The sequence below is a fragment of the Rattus rattus genome, chromosome 2, assembly GCF_011064425.1.
Source record: "Rattus rattus isolate New Zealand chromosome 2, Rrattus_CSIRO_v1, whole genome shotgun sequence".
NCBI lineage: Eukaryota > Metazoa > Chordata > Mammalia > Rodentia > Muridae > Rattus > Rattus rattus.
This window is the reverse complement of record NC_046155.1, coordinates 143,067,082-143,085,304: the sequence shown is the minus strand read 5'-3', so window position 1 is coordinate 143,085,304 and position 18,223 is coordinate 143,067,082. Positions and strand designations below refer to the sequence as shown.

Genomic DNA, 18,223 nt, shown 5'->3' with positions numbered 1-18,223 from the left:
ATTTCATTATTTATTAATTCCACTTGCTGATTCCAGGTTTAGGTTACAGCAAGTTTTGGCTTGTACATTCATGTGTTCCTTAGTGGAAGTGCTTCTTACTAGATGATGTTTACTGCAAGATAACACTTTTTTTTGTAGCTACTGTGCTAGCTTTTGTCTCCATTACTCGGTTTGAGGATTTTTGTGCTTCTACAACAGGACCTAGCACTTGCCCTTTTTGGTGGATATACTGTTGTTTCTTACTGTGACTTCCTTTTTATCTCCCTCTGTTTTGGTGCTGAGGATGAAACCCAGGATCTTGCACACCCTTGGCAAAAATTTTATTACTGAATTAGATCCCTAGCCCCTTGCCTGTAGTTCCTATAAAGATTTTTTTTTTCAGATTTTTACTCAGGTTTAATATACTTCTACATGCGTGTTAACCAGGTGAGCATTCTCTTTGCAAAGTGCCAGCTCAAGTCTTATTCACATTTTCTTCTTTTTAAAGTAATTATATCCTTTGCATCCAATAAGCCTTTGGCTTTATTTTTTGAATATTATTTTTTCTCCACACACTGTTTTCTGGTAAACAAAACATTAATGACATCAGCTTCTTAATCTTTTTGTTGTTGATTGTGTGTTAACAATGCTTTCTCTGAGATGAGGGATGATTCAGAGGATAAAGCATGTGCAAGTATGAGGGTGGAGTTTAGATCTCTGTCAATCACATTTTAAAAAGCCAGGTGGTAGCCAGATGTGAAGGTGCATGTCTATTTTTTTTTTTTTTTTAGTTTTTTTAAAGATGTATTTATTTATTTTATGTATATGAGAGCTTTCTCTACATATATACCTTTGTGCCCAAAGTGGACATCAGATCCCATTACAGATGGTTGTGAGCCACCATGTGGTTGCTGGGAGTTGAACTCAGGACCTCTGGAAGAGCAGTTGGTGCTCTTAACCACTGAGCCATCTCTCCAGCCCGAAGGTGCATGTCTTTAATCCCCATACTTGAGAGGCAGAGATCTAAGCTTGAGGCCAGCCAAGGCTATATAGTGATATGAGACCCTGTCTCAAACCCAAAAGATAAAAAAAAAAAAAAAAAACTAAAAAAAGCCTAGTGGGTGTAATCCCAGCTTCTTGGAGGTGGATATCTGAACCCCTGGTCAGTCTGACTAGCTGAACTAGCCAAATTAGCTCCAGACTCAGCACTAAGTGATACATTTGGTCGACTTTGATCTAAGAAGACAACAGACAACACAGTCTACCTCTGGCTTCCTATACCTATTCATACATGGATAAATACATACCAACACATGTGGGCATACACATGTGCAAACATGCACACAACACACCATAAAGATGCAAAAAGTCTTCCTACTCAAGTTTTCATCTATATTATGTTGTAAAAGTTTTATCGTTGGGCCATTTGATCTGATGACTGATGTTTGGTTTCTATTCCTATAGAGTCATTTTTCACTGGTCAGAATTGTAGAAATAATGAAGAAGTGACACTGATACGCAAAGCTGATTTGGAGAACCACAATAAAGATGGTGGCTTCTGGACTGTAATTGATGGAAAAGTATATGACATAAAAGACTTTCAGACACAATCATTAACAGGAAATAGTATACTAGGTAAGGCTTCATTTTTTTTTTTTTAGTTCATAGTTAAAATTTAAAGTATGTGTGATTTTAAGTAAAGTCCACAGTTTATGAATGATTTTTTTAAATTTAGCCCCAGGTTTAACAAAATCTGGGACTTTGATTTCATTTTTACAGCAAGTTTAGGCTCAAGTTGAAGAATTTCTCAATCATTCTTCTCTAACTTGTTTTTTGTTTTATTATTTTGAGATAGAAACAAATTTTCTCTGTGTAGTTCTGGCTGTCTTGGAATTCTTATAGACCAGGCTGGCCTTGGACTCAGAGATCTCCTGTCTCTTGTTTCCCAAGTGCTGGGATTAAAGGGAGGCATTACCATGCCCAGCCTCCCTTCATGCATTTTTATTTTCTCGTACTTTTTATAATTTGTTCTAAGTTCTGAGTTGCCCTAGGCAAGCCTGGGAGAATGGCAGATTCTTCCATGCTGGCAGCCCTGACTCACTTCCTGTCTGGGGTCTGTCTATAGAGCTAACTGAACAAATTGCATTGAACTCTCATACTGCTGTTTCCCTTTTGGTTTTAGCTCAGTTTGCAGGGGAAGATCCAGTGGTAGCTTTGGAAGCAGCTTTGCAGTTTGAAGACACACAGGAGTCTATGCATGCCTTCTGTGTTGGCCAGTATTTGGAGGTGAGGCTGTGTGCCTGCTTCGTGTGAAATAGTGGAGGTGCCCTTTTTATGTGCTTGTTATGGTATGACTTTTTACCTAGTTATATTAATAGTTGGACATAAAATGTTTATGTTGGCTTATAGGATTTTTTTGGTAAGTGAATTTACATTTTATGTGTTAAGGTTTATTATATACAAGTCTTGAAGAGTTAACATCATGCCAGAAATAGAGAAATGCCCCCCCCCCAAAAAAAAACATTGATCTTTGATCTTACAGTTTGTTTGTCAATTTAGAACCTTTCCCCTGCCTTGAGCCAGGCTTTCTCTTTGTGTTACCCTGGCTGTCCTAGAACTCTGCAGACCAGGCTAGCTTCAAACTCACAGAGGACCACCTGTCTGTATCTACTGAGTGCTAGGATTAAAGGTGTGTGCCATCACCACCTGGCATAAAAATTTAAAAAAGCTTGCTGTCATACAAAAAATCGATAGGACTGTAATTTTTTTTTTTATGAAAAATATGTCCTTCTTGTAAATTAATGAATATCGGAGTTTATATATTTGAATTGGCCTTCCAGACATCCAGAGGTAACAAAAGTCAGCAAATGCCATAAATGAGGCTTAAGCCATTTTATTTATGAAAGGGGAAATGAAATTCATGCATTGTCTGAGGTGACCAGAAAGTTTATATAGTACACTTGATTTTTTTATTTCTACACAGAATGGCTGGTTTCATGATCATGTGTGACCACAGTTTACTATTCTATAATGATACTGCTGTTATGTTTACTGCTGTCGTTTCTCACTGTTTCTGTGCACTCAGTGATTCATGGGTCCTTTCCTGAAACGTTACACACAGCCACTTTGAAATATCTGTTGGATTCTCGAAGGGAATATTCTAGTTCAGCCATTTAATGACGCTTCTCCTCTTTTGTGCCCCAGACCTGTTCTTTGTTTTCTCCTGTTCTCTCTTGTGTTTTATATGCAGTTAATTGGTTGCTCTAACATAAACTCATTACAGTACTTAGTAACAAGTACCTTTAGCACCTTTCTGATCTGATCATGATAGTAGATCTTAGGCACATGAGCTGCTGGTCTTTTTTTATGTTATAATTTTAATTAATTTATCTTCTGAACTGACAAATTAATTTTTCCAGCCTGACCAAGAAGTTGTTACCATACCTGATCTTGGGAGTTTGTCTTCACCTCTGATTGACACAGAGAGGAATCTGGGCCTCCTTCTTGGATTACATGCTTCCTATTTAGCAATGAGCACACCACTATCTCCTGTGGAGGTTGAATGCGCCAGTAAGAAAAAATTTATTTTTTATTAACTGGTTTTATGGTGCAGTACTTTGGGCAGAAGTACTAGTGGGAAGAACATGCTGAGGAGAGCAGGAGCCTTCAGAGTGGATGTCTGGAGTTGGCAAGATGGCCTGCATGCCTGCTAAGCTGCCTGTGAACTAGACTGTACTACTTGTATTCCTCCCTGAGACTTGTACTCATGGAGGATAAGTTTCACAGAGGTCAGCAAAGGAGGGGCCTAAAGACTCTAGGGTTAGAGGAGTGGAAGGTACTCTGCAATCCGGCATGTAGAGCCCTTCGCATTGCCGGGTCAGCAGCTTGTCTTTGGGGGATTAAAGGTGCTTGCTTATTTTTTCCATAGAGCAATGTGATTAGGGTCAGTTCAGCGTGTGTTGAAGAATTGTTATAGCCATTTGTGAAGGTTTCCTAGTACTTCAAATCTAGATATCCAATAAGAGCACTGAAAGCATCCCAAATTTGATTGCTGGAGTGATTGGCAGATTAGGCTAGATTTATTGATAAATTAAGTCCTCAATGAAAACCTGAAGTGATGCATGTGCCAATAATTTTCTAGTGGGGTTTCCTCCAGTGAGACATAAGCAGCTATAATTAATACTCCTAATTGCTACAACAAAAGGTATATTCCTGTCAGACTTACCTGATTCTCCCTCCCACACATAGTACAGTACACACAGCTCTCCTTTCCAGTCTATTGCTTTCCCATTACTAAGACTTTTTTTTTTTTTTTTTTTTTTTTTTTTTTTTTTTTGATGATTGTGGGTTTGGGTTTGTTAAAATATTGTCTTGGTTTTTTTTTTTTTTTTGTGAACAATTCAGATTGAAGGTGGTCTTCATAGAAACCGTTTAGACATGCTGTTTTCTTATCTGCATGCTCAGCATCTTTGTCTTATTCTAGACTCAGAATGCCCAGGTGTCACTTCCTCTTCCTTTAGTATAGTGGTATCTTCTGCCTTCATGCCATTGATATGCCTCTGCTCTCTTCCCTTTACAACTGGAGTTGAATGCTTAGCTGTATAAGGGGAGCTTTTGTTACTTACACATGTGAAAGTATGTTATCCAAGTCTTCAGATAAGAAATCCTAAGTCAGTCCAAGTAGCCCGACTGACAGGCCCATTTGGCTACATTACGCATGGTGAATGAGATCAGCTGATAATACAGAAAGTCTGAGCGTGATTTAAGAGTGAAGTTTGGACTTTTTGTAGCAATTGTTCTCTCTCTGACTAATCAGGATCCTCTAGGCACTAAATTTCTTCCATAGGCACAGCCACAGTGACCTACCTCTGGGCCCACATCTTACAGGTCTCATCACATCCTAGCATTACAATATTGGGGTCCAAGCTCCCAGTGTAAGAATCCTTTGGGGACATGCTGAAGCTGTCTCCAAACCAGAGCACACAGACTTGTGAAGCCTATATTGGGTTCTGGTGTCATGTATTTTAGTTCTGTTCCTGTTGTCAGATAAAACACCTTGACACAGCCTTGAGAGTAAGAAAAGGCTTACTGGCCTACAGTTAAAGGTTACAGTCCATTATGGTGGGAAAGTCAAGGCAGGAACTTGAAGTAGCTAATTATTCTCACAGTAGAAAGCAGAGAAAATGAATAAATTCATGCTTTCTACACAGCTCATTGTCTGCACTTTCAGTCCAAGACCCAAATCCTGAGAATGATGTCACTCATGAGCCTAGGTCTTCCCAGGTCAGTAGATGCAGTGAAGGCAATCTGCCATAAATGTTCAAGGGTCCATCTGATCTAGACAGTTTCTTGGAAGTCTCTTCTCAAGTGATTCTACACTGTGTCAGGATGTTGGTTCAAACTATCACATCATCCTTAGGTATCTTGGACAATCAGAGACTTCTAGTATAGAGAATGTAAGTGTGTTAGTAACTTATGAATGATGCTGAATTTCCTTTTTGAGATCGAGTATTCAGTTCAGGATTTTATTTTATTGTGTGCTTATTTTTGAAGAGTTTACTTCAGTTTCTCTTTAACGAGTACTTATACATTTTCTAGAGTGGCTGCAGTCATCGATTTTCTCTGGGGGTCTACAGACCAGCCAGATTCACTACAGCTACAATGAAGAGAAAGATGAGGACCACTGTAGCTCTCCTGGGGGCACACCCATCAGCAAGTCCCGACTATGTTCTCACAGATGGGCCTTGGGTGATCATTCTCAGGCATTCCTGCAAGCCATCGCAGACAATAACATCCAGGATTACAATGTGAAGGTGAGCTAGATTCTTCTGACTTAGTATTCTGTATCTTCAACACAGCACAACTTTGTGTGTTATTTGGAGATTTGGTTTTGAGGTGAAAAATTGATTCTGCATTCATAAAAGTGAGCTATATATCACCTGTTGGAAAAAGTTTGTTACAACTGTGGCATGTTGGGATTTGTGAAGATTTACTCATGGCTCTGAGGTTATCTCTGACCCTTTTTCTTGCAGGACTTTCTGTGTCAAATTGAAAGGTACTGTAGACAGTGCCACTTGACCACACCAATCACGTTTCCTCCTGAGCATCCTGTGGAAGAGGTTGGCCGTCTTCTGTTATGCTGCCTCCTGAAACATGAAGATTTAGGTACAGACCTCAGTAGTCACGTATTTTAACTACATTGTAGACCTTTCAAATGGCATACATTATACATTAATTCCTACCTTTCCCTTTCACAAAATGTCTTTTCCAGGTCATGTGGCATTATCTTTAGTTCATGTAGGCACACTCGGAATTGAGCAAGTGAAGCACAGAGCATTGCCCAAATCTGTGGTGGATGTGTGCAGAGTTGTCTACCAAGCAAAATGCTCGCTCATTAAGGTAAATGGGTTTTAATTCATTTTCTGTGCTGAATAGACAGTTGCCAGAATACATATTAAGTTCATTTTCCTGTTTACCTTGGCAGACTCATCAAGAACAGGGCCGTTCCTACAAGGAGGTGTGTGCACCTGTCATTGAACGCTTGAGATTTCTCTTCAATGAATTGAGACCTGCTGTTTGTAGTGACCTCTCTATAATGTCTAAGTTTAAGCTGTTAGGCTCATTACCCCGTTGGAGGAGGATAGCTCAGAAGATCATTCGAGAAAGAAGGAAAAAGAGAGGTAATAATGTAAAATGTTAGAATATATTGATATAGTTATACTTTCTAAACCTTCGGCTGAGTCTGTGACTTGAGAGGGAAGTTTTTGATACTGGCATGTATCTATCAAAATGCCTGTGGTATTTCCATGTATTGTCACAGTATTGTATTTGTGATTGAGTGCAGCAGTCATGATTAATTTAGAAAGTTGATAAGGAAAAGGATTTAAAAAATTCATAACATTGTCCTGGTAATGAGATTATTGGGACATACCATCTTATGATTTGACCTTGCCACTTTTGTAAGAAAATGTTTTATTGTTGTGAAGTACTGGTAAAATAGTTTTCCTCTATCTTATTTATTGTGCTAGGTACCACCTGCAGTTTTGAGGACCTTCAGTGGATGCTCAAACTGCAGTTAGTACCAAGTATAATTAATTGGGTTCAGTATGAGATGAACTGTAATAATAAAGCAAAATTGTTATAACTGTTGAATATAGTGAGCTTACTTGGCTATGGTCATTCTCTCCTCAAAGACTCTAGACAAATACACGTCTTTCTAGACCACAGTTGACCACAGTTATTGACACTGTGGAAAGGTCATAACCAGATCTCAGGCCTGTCTCAAACTCCATTACCTCATGTTTCTGGACCCTGACTTCCTTGTGTGTGTGTCTAGATTTACTCTGTGATGTTAGAAACTAGTTTTCTTCCCTTTTTTTCCTTTTATTCCATTCCTTTCTTTTCTCCTTTCCCTTTTCTCTCCCTTATCCCTTTCTTCTTCTTTGTCTCCCATTCCTTTCTTCTTCCTTTCTACCCCTTCTCCTAACCTCTCCCTTTTTTCTTCCCCTTCCCTTCCCCAATCTCTTTTTCTTTTGCCCTTTTCTCTCCATTGTCTTTCATCCTTTCCCTCTCCCTTCCCTTGCCCTCCCTTTCTTCTCTTTCCCTCTGTATCCCAGCTCACTTTTAAAGAAATTAACCTGTAGAAATGACTGATGATACTGGTGTTGAGCCATGTCCCCAGCACATTGTCAGACTTGATAACATGGACTTATGCTGATAGTTAATGATTTGTCACTGCAGAAGGATGCAAAAGAGTGTTTACAAAGTGGAGGATATATGTGAGGAAGCTCAGAACAAATCAGGCAAGGTTTCCAGTGCAGCCTCGCTGTGGGATCCCATGTAGACCTTCTTAGTTCTCACAGTGCTAGTGTCTATCAGGGAAACTTTCCTGAACCTTGGCGTTCAAGGTTTCTGTTGATGACTGTAAGAACCAATAGGCAGGTAGGACTTGTATGATTGACACCAGCTACTCAGATGTCAATGCTCCAGAGCAAAATTAGGTGATGTCTTTAAGTCACAATCTAATATCACCTATCTAGGTGTCTTAGTTAGGGTTTCCATTGCTGAGAAGAGACTTCATAACCAAGGCAACTCTTATAAGGGACAACATTTTTAATGTTGTGAAGCTTACAGGTTCACAGGTTCAGTTTAATATCATGGCAGGAAGCATGGCAGTGTGCAGGCAGACATGGTGCTGGAGAAGAGGCCAGGAGTTCTACCTCTTGATTAGAAGGCCATCAGGAGAAGATTAGCTCTTCTGCCTTTGGTGGAACTTAATCATAGCATCTCAAAACCCACCACCACAATGATGTTCTTCCTCTAACAAGGCCATACCTATTCCAACAAGGCCACACCTCCTAGTGCCACTTCCCATGGGCAAGCATAATGAAACCACCACACCAGGTAAACTGGTCACATGGCCCTAGGATACAGATACATGAAAACATTTTTCAGACACATGGCTTTGCTATGTAGCCTAGTCTGGTCTTAAGTTTATTTTTCTGAGTCTGCCTTTGTGGTTGTGTATTATGGGGGTGTTGTACTGATCCCAGCCAAAACGCCTTTAATGAGAGGCTATTCTTTTCTCGTTTCTTTCCTTTTTATTCTTATTTCCTGACCACAGTTTCCCCTCTCCTTTCTTCCCTATCCATCCCCCTACCTTCTCTCTCCCCGAGATCCACTCCTCCTTCTCTTTTAGAAAAGGATAGGTCTCATAGGGTTATCAACCAAACGTGGCATATCAAGTTATAATAAGAGTAGATACCTCCCCTCATATTATGGTTGGACAAGGCAACCCAGAAGGAGGAAAAATGTCCCCAAAGCAGGCAGAAAGTTAGACAGCCCCACTCAAGAACACCAAAGTACACAAATATAATACACATGCAGAGGATGTAGGTCAGACCCATACAAGTTCTCTGATTGTTCAGTCTCCGTGAACCCCTGTAAACCCAGGTATAATTCTGTGGGGCATTTTCTTGTGGTGTTTTTCACCTCTCTGGCTCCTGCAATCCTTCCTTCATCTCCTCCTCAGATTCCCCCAACTCCACTAATGTTTAGCTGTGGTCTCTGCATCTGGTCCCATCATTTGCTAGATGAAGCCTTCAGATGATGATTATGTTAGGCTCCAGTCTGCAAGTATAGCAGAGTATCATTCGGAGTCATTTCATTGACCTTTTTTTTTTTGGCCAGTTGAGTTTGATTCTACCCCAGGTCTCTGGGCTACCTAGCCTCTGGTTCCTGGCTATCCAGGCAGTGTCAGGCATTGGATCCCTCTTCTCTTGTGGGATTCAAGTTGGACCAGTCATTGGTTGGCCACTACCACAAACACTGTGCCACTTTATCCTAGCACATTTTGCTGGCAGGACAAATTGTAGGTCAAAAGTTTGGTGGCTGGGGTGGCGTCCCAGTCCTACTGGAAGCTGTGAGGAGATTGTTGTTGGGGCTTAGTGCTTATCTTGCTTGCTTGCTTTCTTCCTTCCTTTAAAAAAAAAAAAAAAACAACATTATTTTATGTGTATGGTTGTTTTGCTTACATATATGTCTGTGTATTACAAGAATGCCTGTTGCCCTGAAGGCCAGAAGAGGATGCCAGATACACTGGAACTGGCATTACAGACAAGGATGAGCTGCCATGGTGATTCTAGGAATTGAACTCAGGTCTTCCAGAAAAGCTCTAGTGTTCTTCATTGGTTGTTAGCTTGCAGAGTTTGGACAATCCAGCACTCTGTTTTAATACTTTATGCCTATATATATTGTCCTTCTTCTTTATATTATTATATTGAACAGAATTAGGCTAAAAACTTTAAAGAGATTAAGACAGGGAAGAAATACCACATAGTATCATGCAAATTCAGTGTTAGTGTTCCTGACTAATGAGGCTAGCTGAAGAGGCGTGCAGTTTATTTACACACTGATGGTTGTAGACATGCAGGAGTGCAGCAAGGACAAGCAGTGACTGGAGGCCAGATGTGGCCTGTAGCTGCCTTTGCCCTGTTTATGTGTTAAGATTGGCTGTTTCCAATTTTAAATTATAAGAAGTAAGAAAAAAGATAATATTTTGACACATGAAAATTCAAGAAATATAAATTGCAACTTGCATAAATAAAAGTGTAATTAAAAATTATTAGTTATGTGTAACACATGTGCATGTGAACAAAGTGCCATGACACACTTGTGAAGGTGAGAGGACAGCTTGCAAGAGTCTGTTCTTTCCTGCTATCATGTGGGTTCCAGGGATTAAACTCCCAGTATCAGGGTTGGCAGCACATGCCTTTTCTGCTGAGCTCCAGCACCAGTTCCTGCCTGCCTCCACCTGTCTATATTCATGTCATCCGTAGCTGCATCTTGTGCTGTAGAAACTGTAATGTGCACATATACAAAGGACTTAATGGCCTCGAAGACTTAGTTACTCACCCTTGCTCTTCAGGAAGTCTCGCTCTTCATGAGGGCTCTTCTCTGTTGTAACGCCTCACTCCTTCTGTCCCTGACATAATATGGCAGAATGTTGTTTCTCGATGCCACAAGAGACTCACTGATCAATCTTACTTTTGTCATTGTTACAGCTGATGATGCTATTCTGTGATTTTTAAGAAGAAAATAACTAACCTTCCTTGTCTTTCTGCTGCTGTGATAAAACACTGTGGCCAGAAGCAGTTTAGAGAGAAAGAGGTTAATTTCATCTTACAACTCGCAGGCCACACTCTGTCATGGAGCGAAGTCAGGACAGGAACTCCAGGTAGAATCTGGAGAGAGGAGTAGAACTGAAAACAGACAGTGCTGACTACTGACTTGCTTCTCATGACTTGCTCAGCTCATTTTTTTGTAGAGCCTAGGACCACCATCCAGGAGATGGTGTGGTCTGGGGTCTCCCACATCAAGGACTTATAGTCCAGTGTTGGGAGGCGTCTCTCAGTTGTGGTTCCCTCTTTTCAGATAAACTCTGCCTTGTGTCAAGCTGACAAAACAAAACAAAACAAAACAAAACAAACCCAACTTACTTATTTTTGCATGTTAAAGTATTTCTTAATGAAAAGTTATATAAATGATTCTTATGTTTATTATAGTTCCTAAGAAACCAGAATCTACTGATGGGGAAGAAAAAATTGGAAATGAAGAGAGTGATTTAGAAGAAGCTTGTGTTTTTGCCTCATAGTCCTATAAATGTAGACAAAAGACCCATTTCCATGAAGTCTCCCAAGGTGAAGTATGTTCTGGAATTCTTAGATTGCGTTGTAGAAACACTGCACACACATGAATCTCTGGTACCATGCCGTTGTACTGCGTACCTGTAGGCTACTGAGTGTGGTGTGTTGCTGTTAGAAGTGTGGTCCTAGACTGCTTAGTAACCGTGGCTGACAGTGTTCTGGCCAGTCACACTGCTGGGAAACTAGTTCCTTTTGGTTTGGACTCTATATTGCATCTTTTTTCTTTGTTTAATCATTCACTCATTTACCTATTTGCTTGAGAAACTATTGGTTCCCGAGGCTATTGATATTTTTAAAAGTAGTATCTGTTACTTAATCAATTTAAAATATCAGTGACAGAGTGTTTTCCAAACTTGTGTTACAATGTTTTGGCTTCTAGTTCTAGTGAAAAGACAACAGAACTATTGGTATCTTGTTTACATTTATAGAGCTTTTATAGTGCACAGTAATAGAGTAAACTAATGGGGTATATTGTTCTTTTTTGTTAGGATAAATGGCAACCATTGTTGAATACAGTTACAGGGGTTCATAAATATAAATGGTTAAAACAAAATGTGCAGGGCCTTTACCCACAATCCGCACTCCTCAATACAATTGTTGAATTTGCCCTTAAAGAAGAGCCGGTAGATGTGGAAAAAATGCGGAAGTGCCTACTGAAACAGGTAAGACTTTCTGTGGCTCGCTTCTTTGTATTGAGTCAGATAGAGCACTGACTATAAATATTGCTATTTTGCAGTTGGAGAGAGCAGAGGTTCGTCTGGAAGGGATAGATACAATTCTGAAACTGGCAGCCAAAAGTTTTTTACTTCCGTCTGTGCAGTATGCTATGTTTTGTGGATGGCAAAGACTCATTCCTGAAGGAATTGATATAGGGTAAAGCTTTATAAAATTTTTCTCGCTATGGGAATCTTGACAACATACTAATGTTCTTTTGAAGTTAAGAGTCTGGCAATGTCCCAGGTCAAATTCTGTTTTCTTTGTTTGAAAGGGAACCACTTACAGACTGTTTGAGGGATGTGGATTTAATCCCACCGTTTAATCGGATGCTGCTGGAAGTGACTTTTGGCAAGCTGTATGCTTGGGCAGTTCAGAATATTCGATCTGTTCTGATGGATGCAAGTGCCAAGTTTAAAGAGCTGGGTGAGCTGATCAAAAAGTGATAATTCAAAGTCCCCATTTTAAAACTGATATTATGGGGTTTCAGCAGTGCCATATACTTTAAGTATATATTGTGTAAGTTTACAAAAAGGTTACTTTTGCTTTGGAAACTTGTTCATCAGCTCAACAATCTTAGGTGCTTTCAGTTTGTTTTTTTGTTTTTTGGTTTTTTTTCTTTTAAAGATTGAGAATAGAACTTTGGAAATTTGGCAGAATAAATAATCTCAAAATATTCTGAAAACTACATTGTTATGAGTGTTCTACCATATACTTTAGGGTGCCAGTCTCCCAAGCTAATACTTTTCTCCTAGATAATTTGAGTATCTGTAGAGAAATGATAAGATTAGTTGTGTAGTAGTAAAGTGAAAGATGGCCGAAGATGTTTAGAAAACATCATGGTACTTTTTTTAAACTTTAGCGTGCTATTGTATAATGACACTTGGGGTGGTCATTCCCACACTTTTAAGTTGGTATTTGTTTGCAATTTTTTGTTGTTTCGTTTTGTGTTTTGGGGTCTTACTATGAGTCAGGGTCTTATTATGTAGCCTTTGCTAGCCTGGAACTCAATATTTAGACCAGATTGACCTTCACCTCACAGAGGTCTACCTACAAAGTGCTGGTGAAAACTATACTAGAATTTACTACTGAGCTAACTTAATTTACCCACTTTGTACTGTATATTGAAGACAGAGATAGCAGTGTGTGGAATGTAGATAATGGGAATATCATAGAATAAAATAGATCTGCCCTAACTACATTATGTTTAAAAAAAATACAGAAATGAACAAGCAACTAATAACCAAACTCCAGTGTGAGGGATTATGCATATTGTTCCCAGAAATAAGGAATTCACATGAATGTTAATGCTTCTTAGGTATCCAGCCTGTTCCCCTACAAACCATTACCAATGAGAACCCAGCGGGACCAAGTCTGGGAACCATCCCACAAGCTCGCTTTCTTCTGGTGATGCTCAGCATGCTCACCCTGCAACATGGTGCAAACAACCTTGACCTCCTGCTCAACTCAGGCACGCTGGCACTCACACAGACAGCCCTAAAGCTCATCGGTAGGTTGGAATTGGCTTTGGGTCCTTTAGTAAAGTGTGACTTACTTTTTCTTTATCCATATATCATATGTGCAGTGTGGGGCTGGGTCAGTCCTGTGTGTAGGCCCCCTGGTTGGCTGTTGAGTCTCTGTGAGCCTTTTGTTGATTCTGTAGGTTTTCTTCTGGTGTCCTTGACTGCTTTAGATCCTACAGGGTGTAGTTGTTTGGGCTGGAATCTGTAGTCTTCAAACAGTTTGTAGACCATTAATCCAGGCCCTTCTAGCTTTTAGAGTCTCCATTGAGAAAGCTAAAATTCAGGTATTCTTCTATTCTGTTGGGTCTGCTTTTATATGTTACATGATTTTTTTTTCCTTGCACTCTTTTAAATTTGTTTTTTTGTACATGCATGTTTTGGTTATTATGGGGAATTTCTTTTCTGGTTCATTCTATTTGGTGTTGTGTTTGTTTCCTATGCCTTAATAGAGTCTTCCTTTGTTAGGGAAGATTTCTTCTATGATTTTGTTGTAAATGTTTTCTAAACTTTTGATCTGAGTTTCTTCTCTTTCTTCTGTTCTTTTAGTCATAGATTTGGTCATTCCACAATATCTCAAATTTCCTTTGTGCCTGGCTTTTTTTTTTTTTTTAAAGACTTAACTTTTGGGGGGGGGGGTGGGCGCTGAAGTATCGATTTCTTCCATTTTGTTTGTACTGCTTGAGATTCTGTCTTATCTCTCTTACTCTTTTGGTGAGGCTTATATCTGAGGTTTTTGTTTGACTTCCTAACGTTTTTTTTAATCTTCAGGTTAACGTATGTTTGGGTTTTCTGAGTTCCTGTGGGGTCTGGCCACCGGGGTTCTGAGATAGAACCTGTTCTTAGGTATTTGGAACTGATATGAAGGAATGGGGATGAGCTAGAAGGGGACGGCTGAGTGGATCCACAGGAAGGAGAAAAGCTGAGTGTGTCGTGAGGTTTAACAGAGTCCCAGAGAGTACAGTTAGAAAGGTAGGCTGGGCCCTTCACATGGTCTGCTACAGCTAAGGATCCCCTTCACACAGTCTGCTACAGCTAGGGATGAGACTGGGGGATTTGCAAAGGACTGAGGAGAGTTAAGGTCACCTACCAGATTCCGAGGCTGTGGTGGCTAAGTGGGCTCTCAGGTAGAGAGTGCCCTTACATATTCAGACTGACACAAAGGGTGAGGTGAGGTTCAGATCCTGCTAGTCCTGCTAGAATCTACAGTCCCCAATGGATGGAGACAGAGAGCGAGGAAAGACCCTTGTAGATGGTTAGCTAAAGGCCTGGATGAGGTTTCAGTATGAGTTCTTTAAACTTAGTGCTAACCAGTTCTTCCTGATCTTTGTGTCTGCCCTCCCTTCTTCCTTCTCTCCCTCCCTCCCTTCCTCCATCCTTCCCTCTCTCTCTCCCTCCCTGTGTGTGTGTGTGTGTGTGTGTGTGTGTGTGTGTGTGTGTGTGTGTGTGTGTGTGTGTATGTGTTTATTTGTGTTTGAGACAGGATCCTTCTGTGTAGACCAGTCTACCTTGAACTCATGATTCTCTTGAGTGCTACTATTGATGTGTCCATAAAAAAGGGTATTGGAGGTTGGAAAAATGGCTCTGAAGTTAAAAGAGCACTTACCACTGTTGCCGAAGATCTGAGTTCACTTAGTTTTCAGCACCCATGTTTTGGGTGGCTTACAACTGCCTATAACTCCAACTCTAGGACATCTGAGGCCCTCTTTTAAACTCAAGTACCATATGTGGAAACCCACATTAGACATAATTTACACACAAGTAATCACACAGTTTAAAAAAATAATAAAAATAGGACAGTGCATGTAATTATAGGGTCTGCTATTGTTTGATGTTCTGATAGGTCCTACCTGTGACAGTGTTGAGGACGACATGAATGCTTCTGCCCGGGGAGCCTCTGCCACAGTGTTGGAAGAAACAAGGAAGGAAACTGCTCCCGTTCAGCTCCCTGTTTCAGGGCCAGAACTGGCTGCTATGATGAAGATTGGAACCAGGGTCATGAGAGGGGTAGATTGGAAGTGGGGTGACCAGGTATTCAGAAATTTCATTAACATCTAAGCACATCTTACCAATGAATCAATCAGTGGAAGTTAGAGTAGGTGGCTGCTTGAATTCAGGACTTGTAAGATTGATGATGACTTAGCTGCTGATTTCTGAACAATAAAACCTACACAAGACATTGTGCTTCCCGTGATATCCTGTGGATTTTCTCGGCCATACTGCTAAGCATGGGTTTTGTCACAATATTCTTAGAAGTGAAATTGTCTGAGATCAAGTAATAGCATGCTATCAACAACTTTCTTCCTTTGGACTGGTTGACAGAGTATTGCTGTGGGGCCTAGGAAGTGATCAAAGTCATTGGAAAGACCACTTCCATTTCTAGACACTCAATACATTTGTTCAGAGAGTCCTCTAGTTGAGAGAATTCACTCCATGTCTCCGATTTCTTTGACAAAGAAACATGAGCATGTGACTTCATGGCATTTAAAGATAATATCTGTACATTTTTTTCAGGTATGTTTGAGTGGACACACACTCTCTTACCTGGTTTGTACTTTTGCTTTTTCAGGATGGGCCTCCTCCAGGCCTAGGCCGGGTAATTGGTGAGCTGGGAGAGGATGGATGGATCAGGGTCCAGTGGGACACAGGCAGCACTAACTCATACAGGATGGGAAAAGAAGGAAAGTATGACCTGAAGCTGGTGGAGCTGCCTGTGTCATCACAGCCTTCTGCAGAGGATTCAGACACAGAGGATGACTCTGGTGGGTGACTCACAAAGTCTTTTAGTTTTAGTTCAAGATAGCTGGGCAAAGTGTGCATGTGTTAGATAGCCGTCATTTCCCTCTGGAAAGTTAGACAGTGGTCAGGATTCATCTGAGACACTGCTCTGGCTGCACTTCAAACACAAGATTCTGGTATGGCTGTATAAAGGGAGCTCTACATCTAGTAACCCAGACAAACTAATGTATCTTAACCTTTACTTCCTGATGGCCTTTTCAGAGCATGATGGAAGACAGGATGAGCAGTATTACTTTTTAAATTTGGTCCCATACACACTCTCACACTCATGCTCATCTGCATGTCTATAAGTTACAGGGCAGCTTAGGGAGTCAGTTCTCCTTTCCTCAACCATGTCTCAGAATTTAATTTAGGTCATCAGACTTGGTGGCAGATATCTCAACCTGCTGATCCTTCAAAAACCAAAACCAATTTATTTATTTACTTTTCTCTTTTCACCATGTAAATTCTGGGGAGCAAATTGAGGTTATCAGGCAGGGAAGCAAGTACCTATACCCTCTAAGCCAGCTTGCTGGTCCTAGCTTACTTCTGATTGGTTTGTGTGGTTGGCCAAAGCCTGATAGTAAGTAGCATGGTGGATTCAGTGTTATGTTGTGTTGTTCTGAACCCTTTGCTTTTTCCTCCACCAGCTTCAAGTTGTAAGGTATGGCCCTACCTGCTTCATTTAAGCACCTCCATAGTCTTTGATTTAGAGTACTTCAACCTATCTAGCAACATAGAAAATTTGGAAGTGGATCCAAGCTATAGTATGTGCCTCTGGACCACATGTATCCCCCTTTCAGCTGTATCTGGAGTATTCCTCATTGTAGAATTAGAGCCAGGGAAGAGGTAGATCTGTGACAGTGATGGCCTTCTTGTCCCACAGATAGATTGGCTGGCTCCAGAAGTGGTCTGTCAATTGCCTTCACTCAATCTATAGCTCCTAGACATTTGATAAGTCGTCTCTGTCTGTGATAAGACGGGAAACCTTGCAATCATTTCTTCATTTCTGAGTTATATAATAAGGTTGCTTAAACAGAATGTTACTCTAAAGTCTCATTTTTTTTAAGGTGGAAGAGATGGCTCAATCCATAAGGGTACTTTTGTTAAGCACAAGGACCTGAATTAGATCCCTAGTTATCAGTGTACACATGACTGTAATCAGAACTCTGGTTGGTCTGGTCTCAGACTCACTGGCAAGACATGCTAGCCTAATCAGCAGTTCCCAAGTTTTGTGAAAGCCCTCCTTGTTTCATGAAATCAAAATGGATGTTACCCGAAGAAAGAAGACACCTGAGGTTTTCCTCTGGTCTCTATGAATACCTGCACACCCCCCGTCCCCAAATCTCGTTTTGTAAAGGAAGGTGAAGACAGAAATGACTGGGGCAGCCAGATGCAGTTGTGAGAGGCTGAGACAGCAGGCTCTCTTGGAGCCAGGGGTTTGAGCTAGGCTGGGCAACCATGTGACTCTGTCTCTTGGGGAAAAAAAGAAAGGGAGAAAGAAAATAAATTCTAAGTTTCACCTTTTCTCATGAAGATGTTTCCCTTTCTAGTAGTAAAACACAACTAAGTCATCCATCAGTCTTATAAGTACTGAATTCAGGTGGCCACCTATTTTAAATTCTAAAAAAACAGTCTGCTAGATCTCCGTACTTTCTTAATTTTACTGTGAACCCAGAACTACCCTAAAATATTTTCAAGTTTTTGAAAAGAATAAAGAATGTGATATTAAACACCTTAAATAATATCCATGGACAATTTTATTTGGGATTGTCATTTCTCATTGCCATCCTCCTTTTCAGAAGCAGAACAAGGTGAAAGGAACATTCACCCCACAGCGATGATGCTGACCAGCGTTATTAACTTATTGCAAACTCTGTGTCTCTCTGTTGGAGTTCATGCTGACATCATGCAGAGTGAGGCCACCAAGACTTTGTGTGGACTGCTTCGGATGTTAGTGGAAAGCGGAACAACAGATAAGCCATGTATGAAATGAATAATTATGGGCCCCAGAACCTCAGCATGTAT

General features: G+C 40.4%; 1 protein-coding gene across 1 annotated transcript in view; it reads left to right on the top strand.

Moving 5' to 3' along the window:
* Positions 1 to 18,223, top strand: part of Herc2 (HECT and RLD domain containing E3 ubiquitin protein ligase 2) — a 181,134-nt gene that overhangs the window by 64,949 nt on the left and 97,962 nt on the right. Inside the window, 16 exon segments of the mRNA XM_032893506.1 lie at positions 1,444 to 1,614; positions 2,162 to 2,265; positions 3,399 to 3,549; positions 5,578 to 5,792; positions 6,012 to 6,144; positions 6,251 to 6,378; positions 6,464 to 6,659; positions 11,043 to 11,119; positions 11,121 to 11,177; positions 11,672 to 11,845; positions 11,920 to 12,056; positions 12,172 to 12,323; positions 13,216 to 13,407; positions 15,261 to 15,448; positions 15,987 to 16,179; positions 17,998 to 18,180. Coding sequence (XP_032749397.1) covers positions 1,444 to 1,614; positions 2,162 to 2,265; positions 3,399 to 3,549; positions 5,578 to 5,792; positions 6,012 to 6,144; positions 6,251 to 6,378; positions 6,464 to 6,659; positions 11,043 to 11,119; positions 11,121 to 11,177; positions 11,672 to 11,845; positions 11,920 to 12,056; positions 12,172 to 12,323; positions 13,216 to 13,407; positions 15,261 to 15,448; positions 15,987 to 16,179; positions 17,998 to 18,180 — 2,451 coding nt within the window.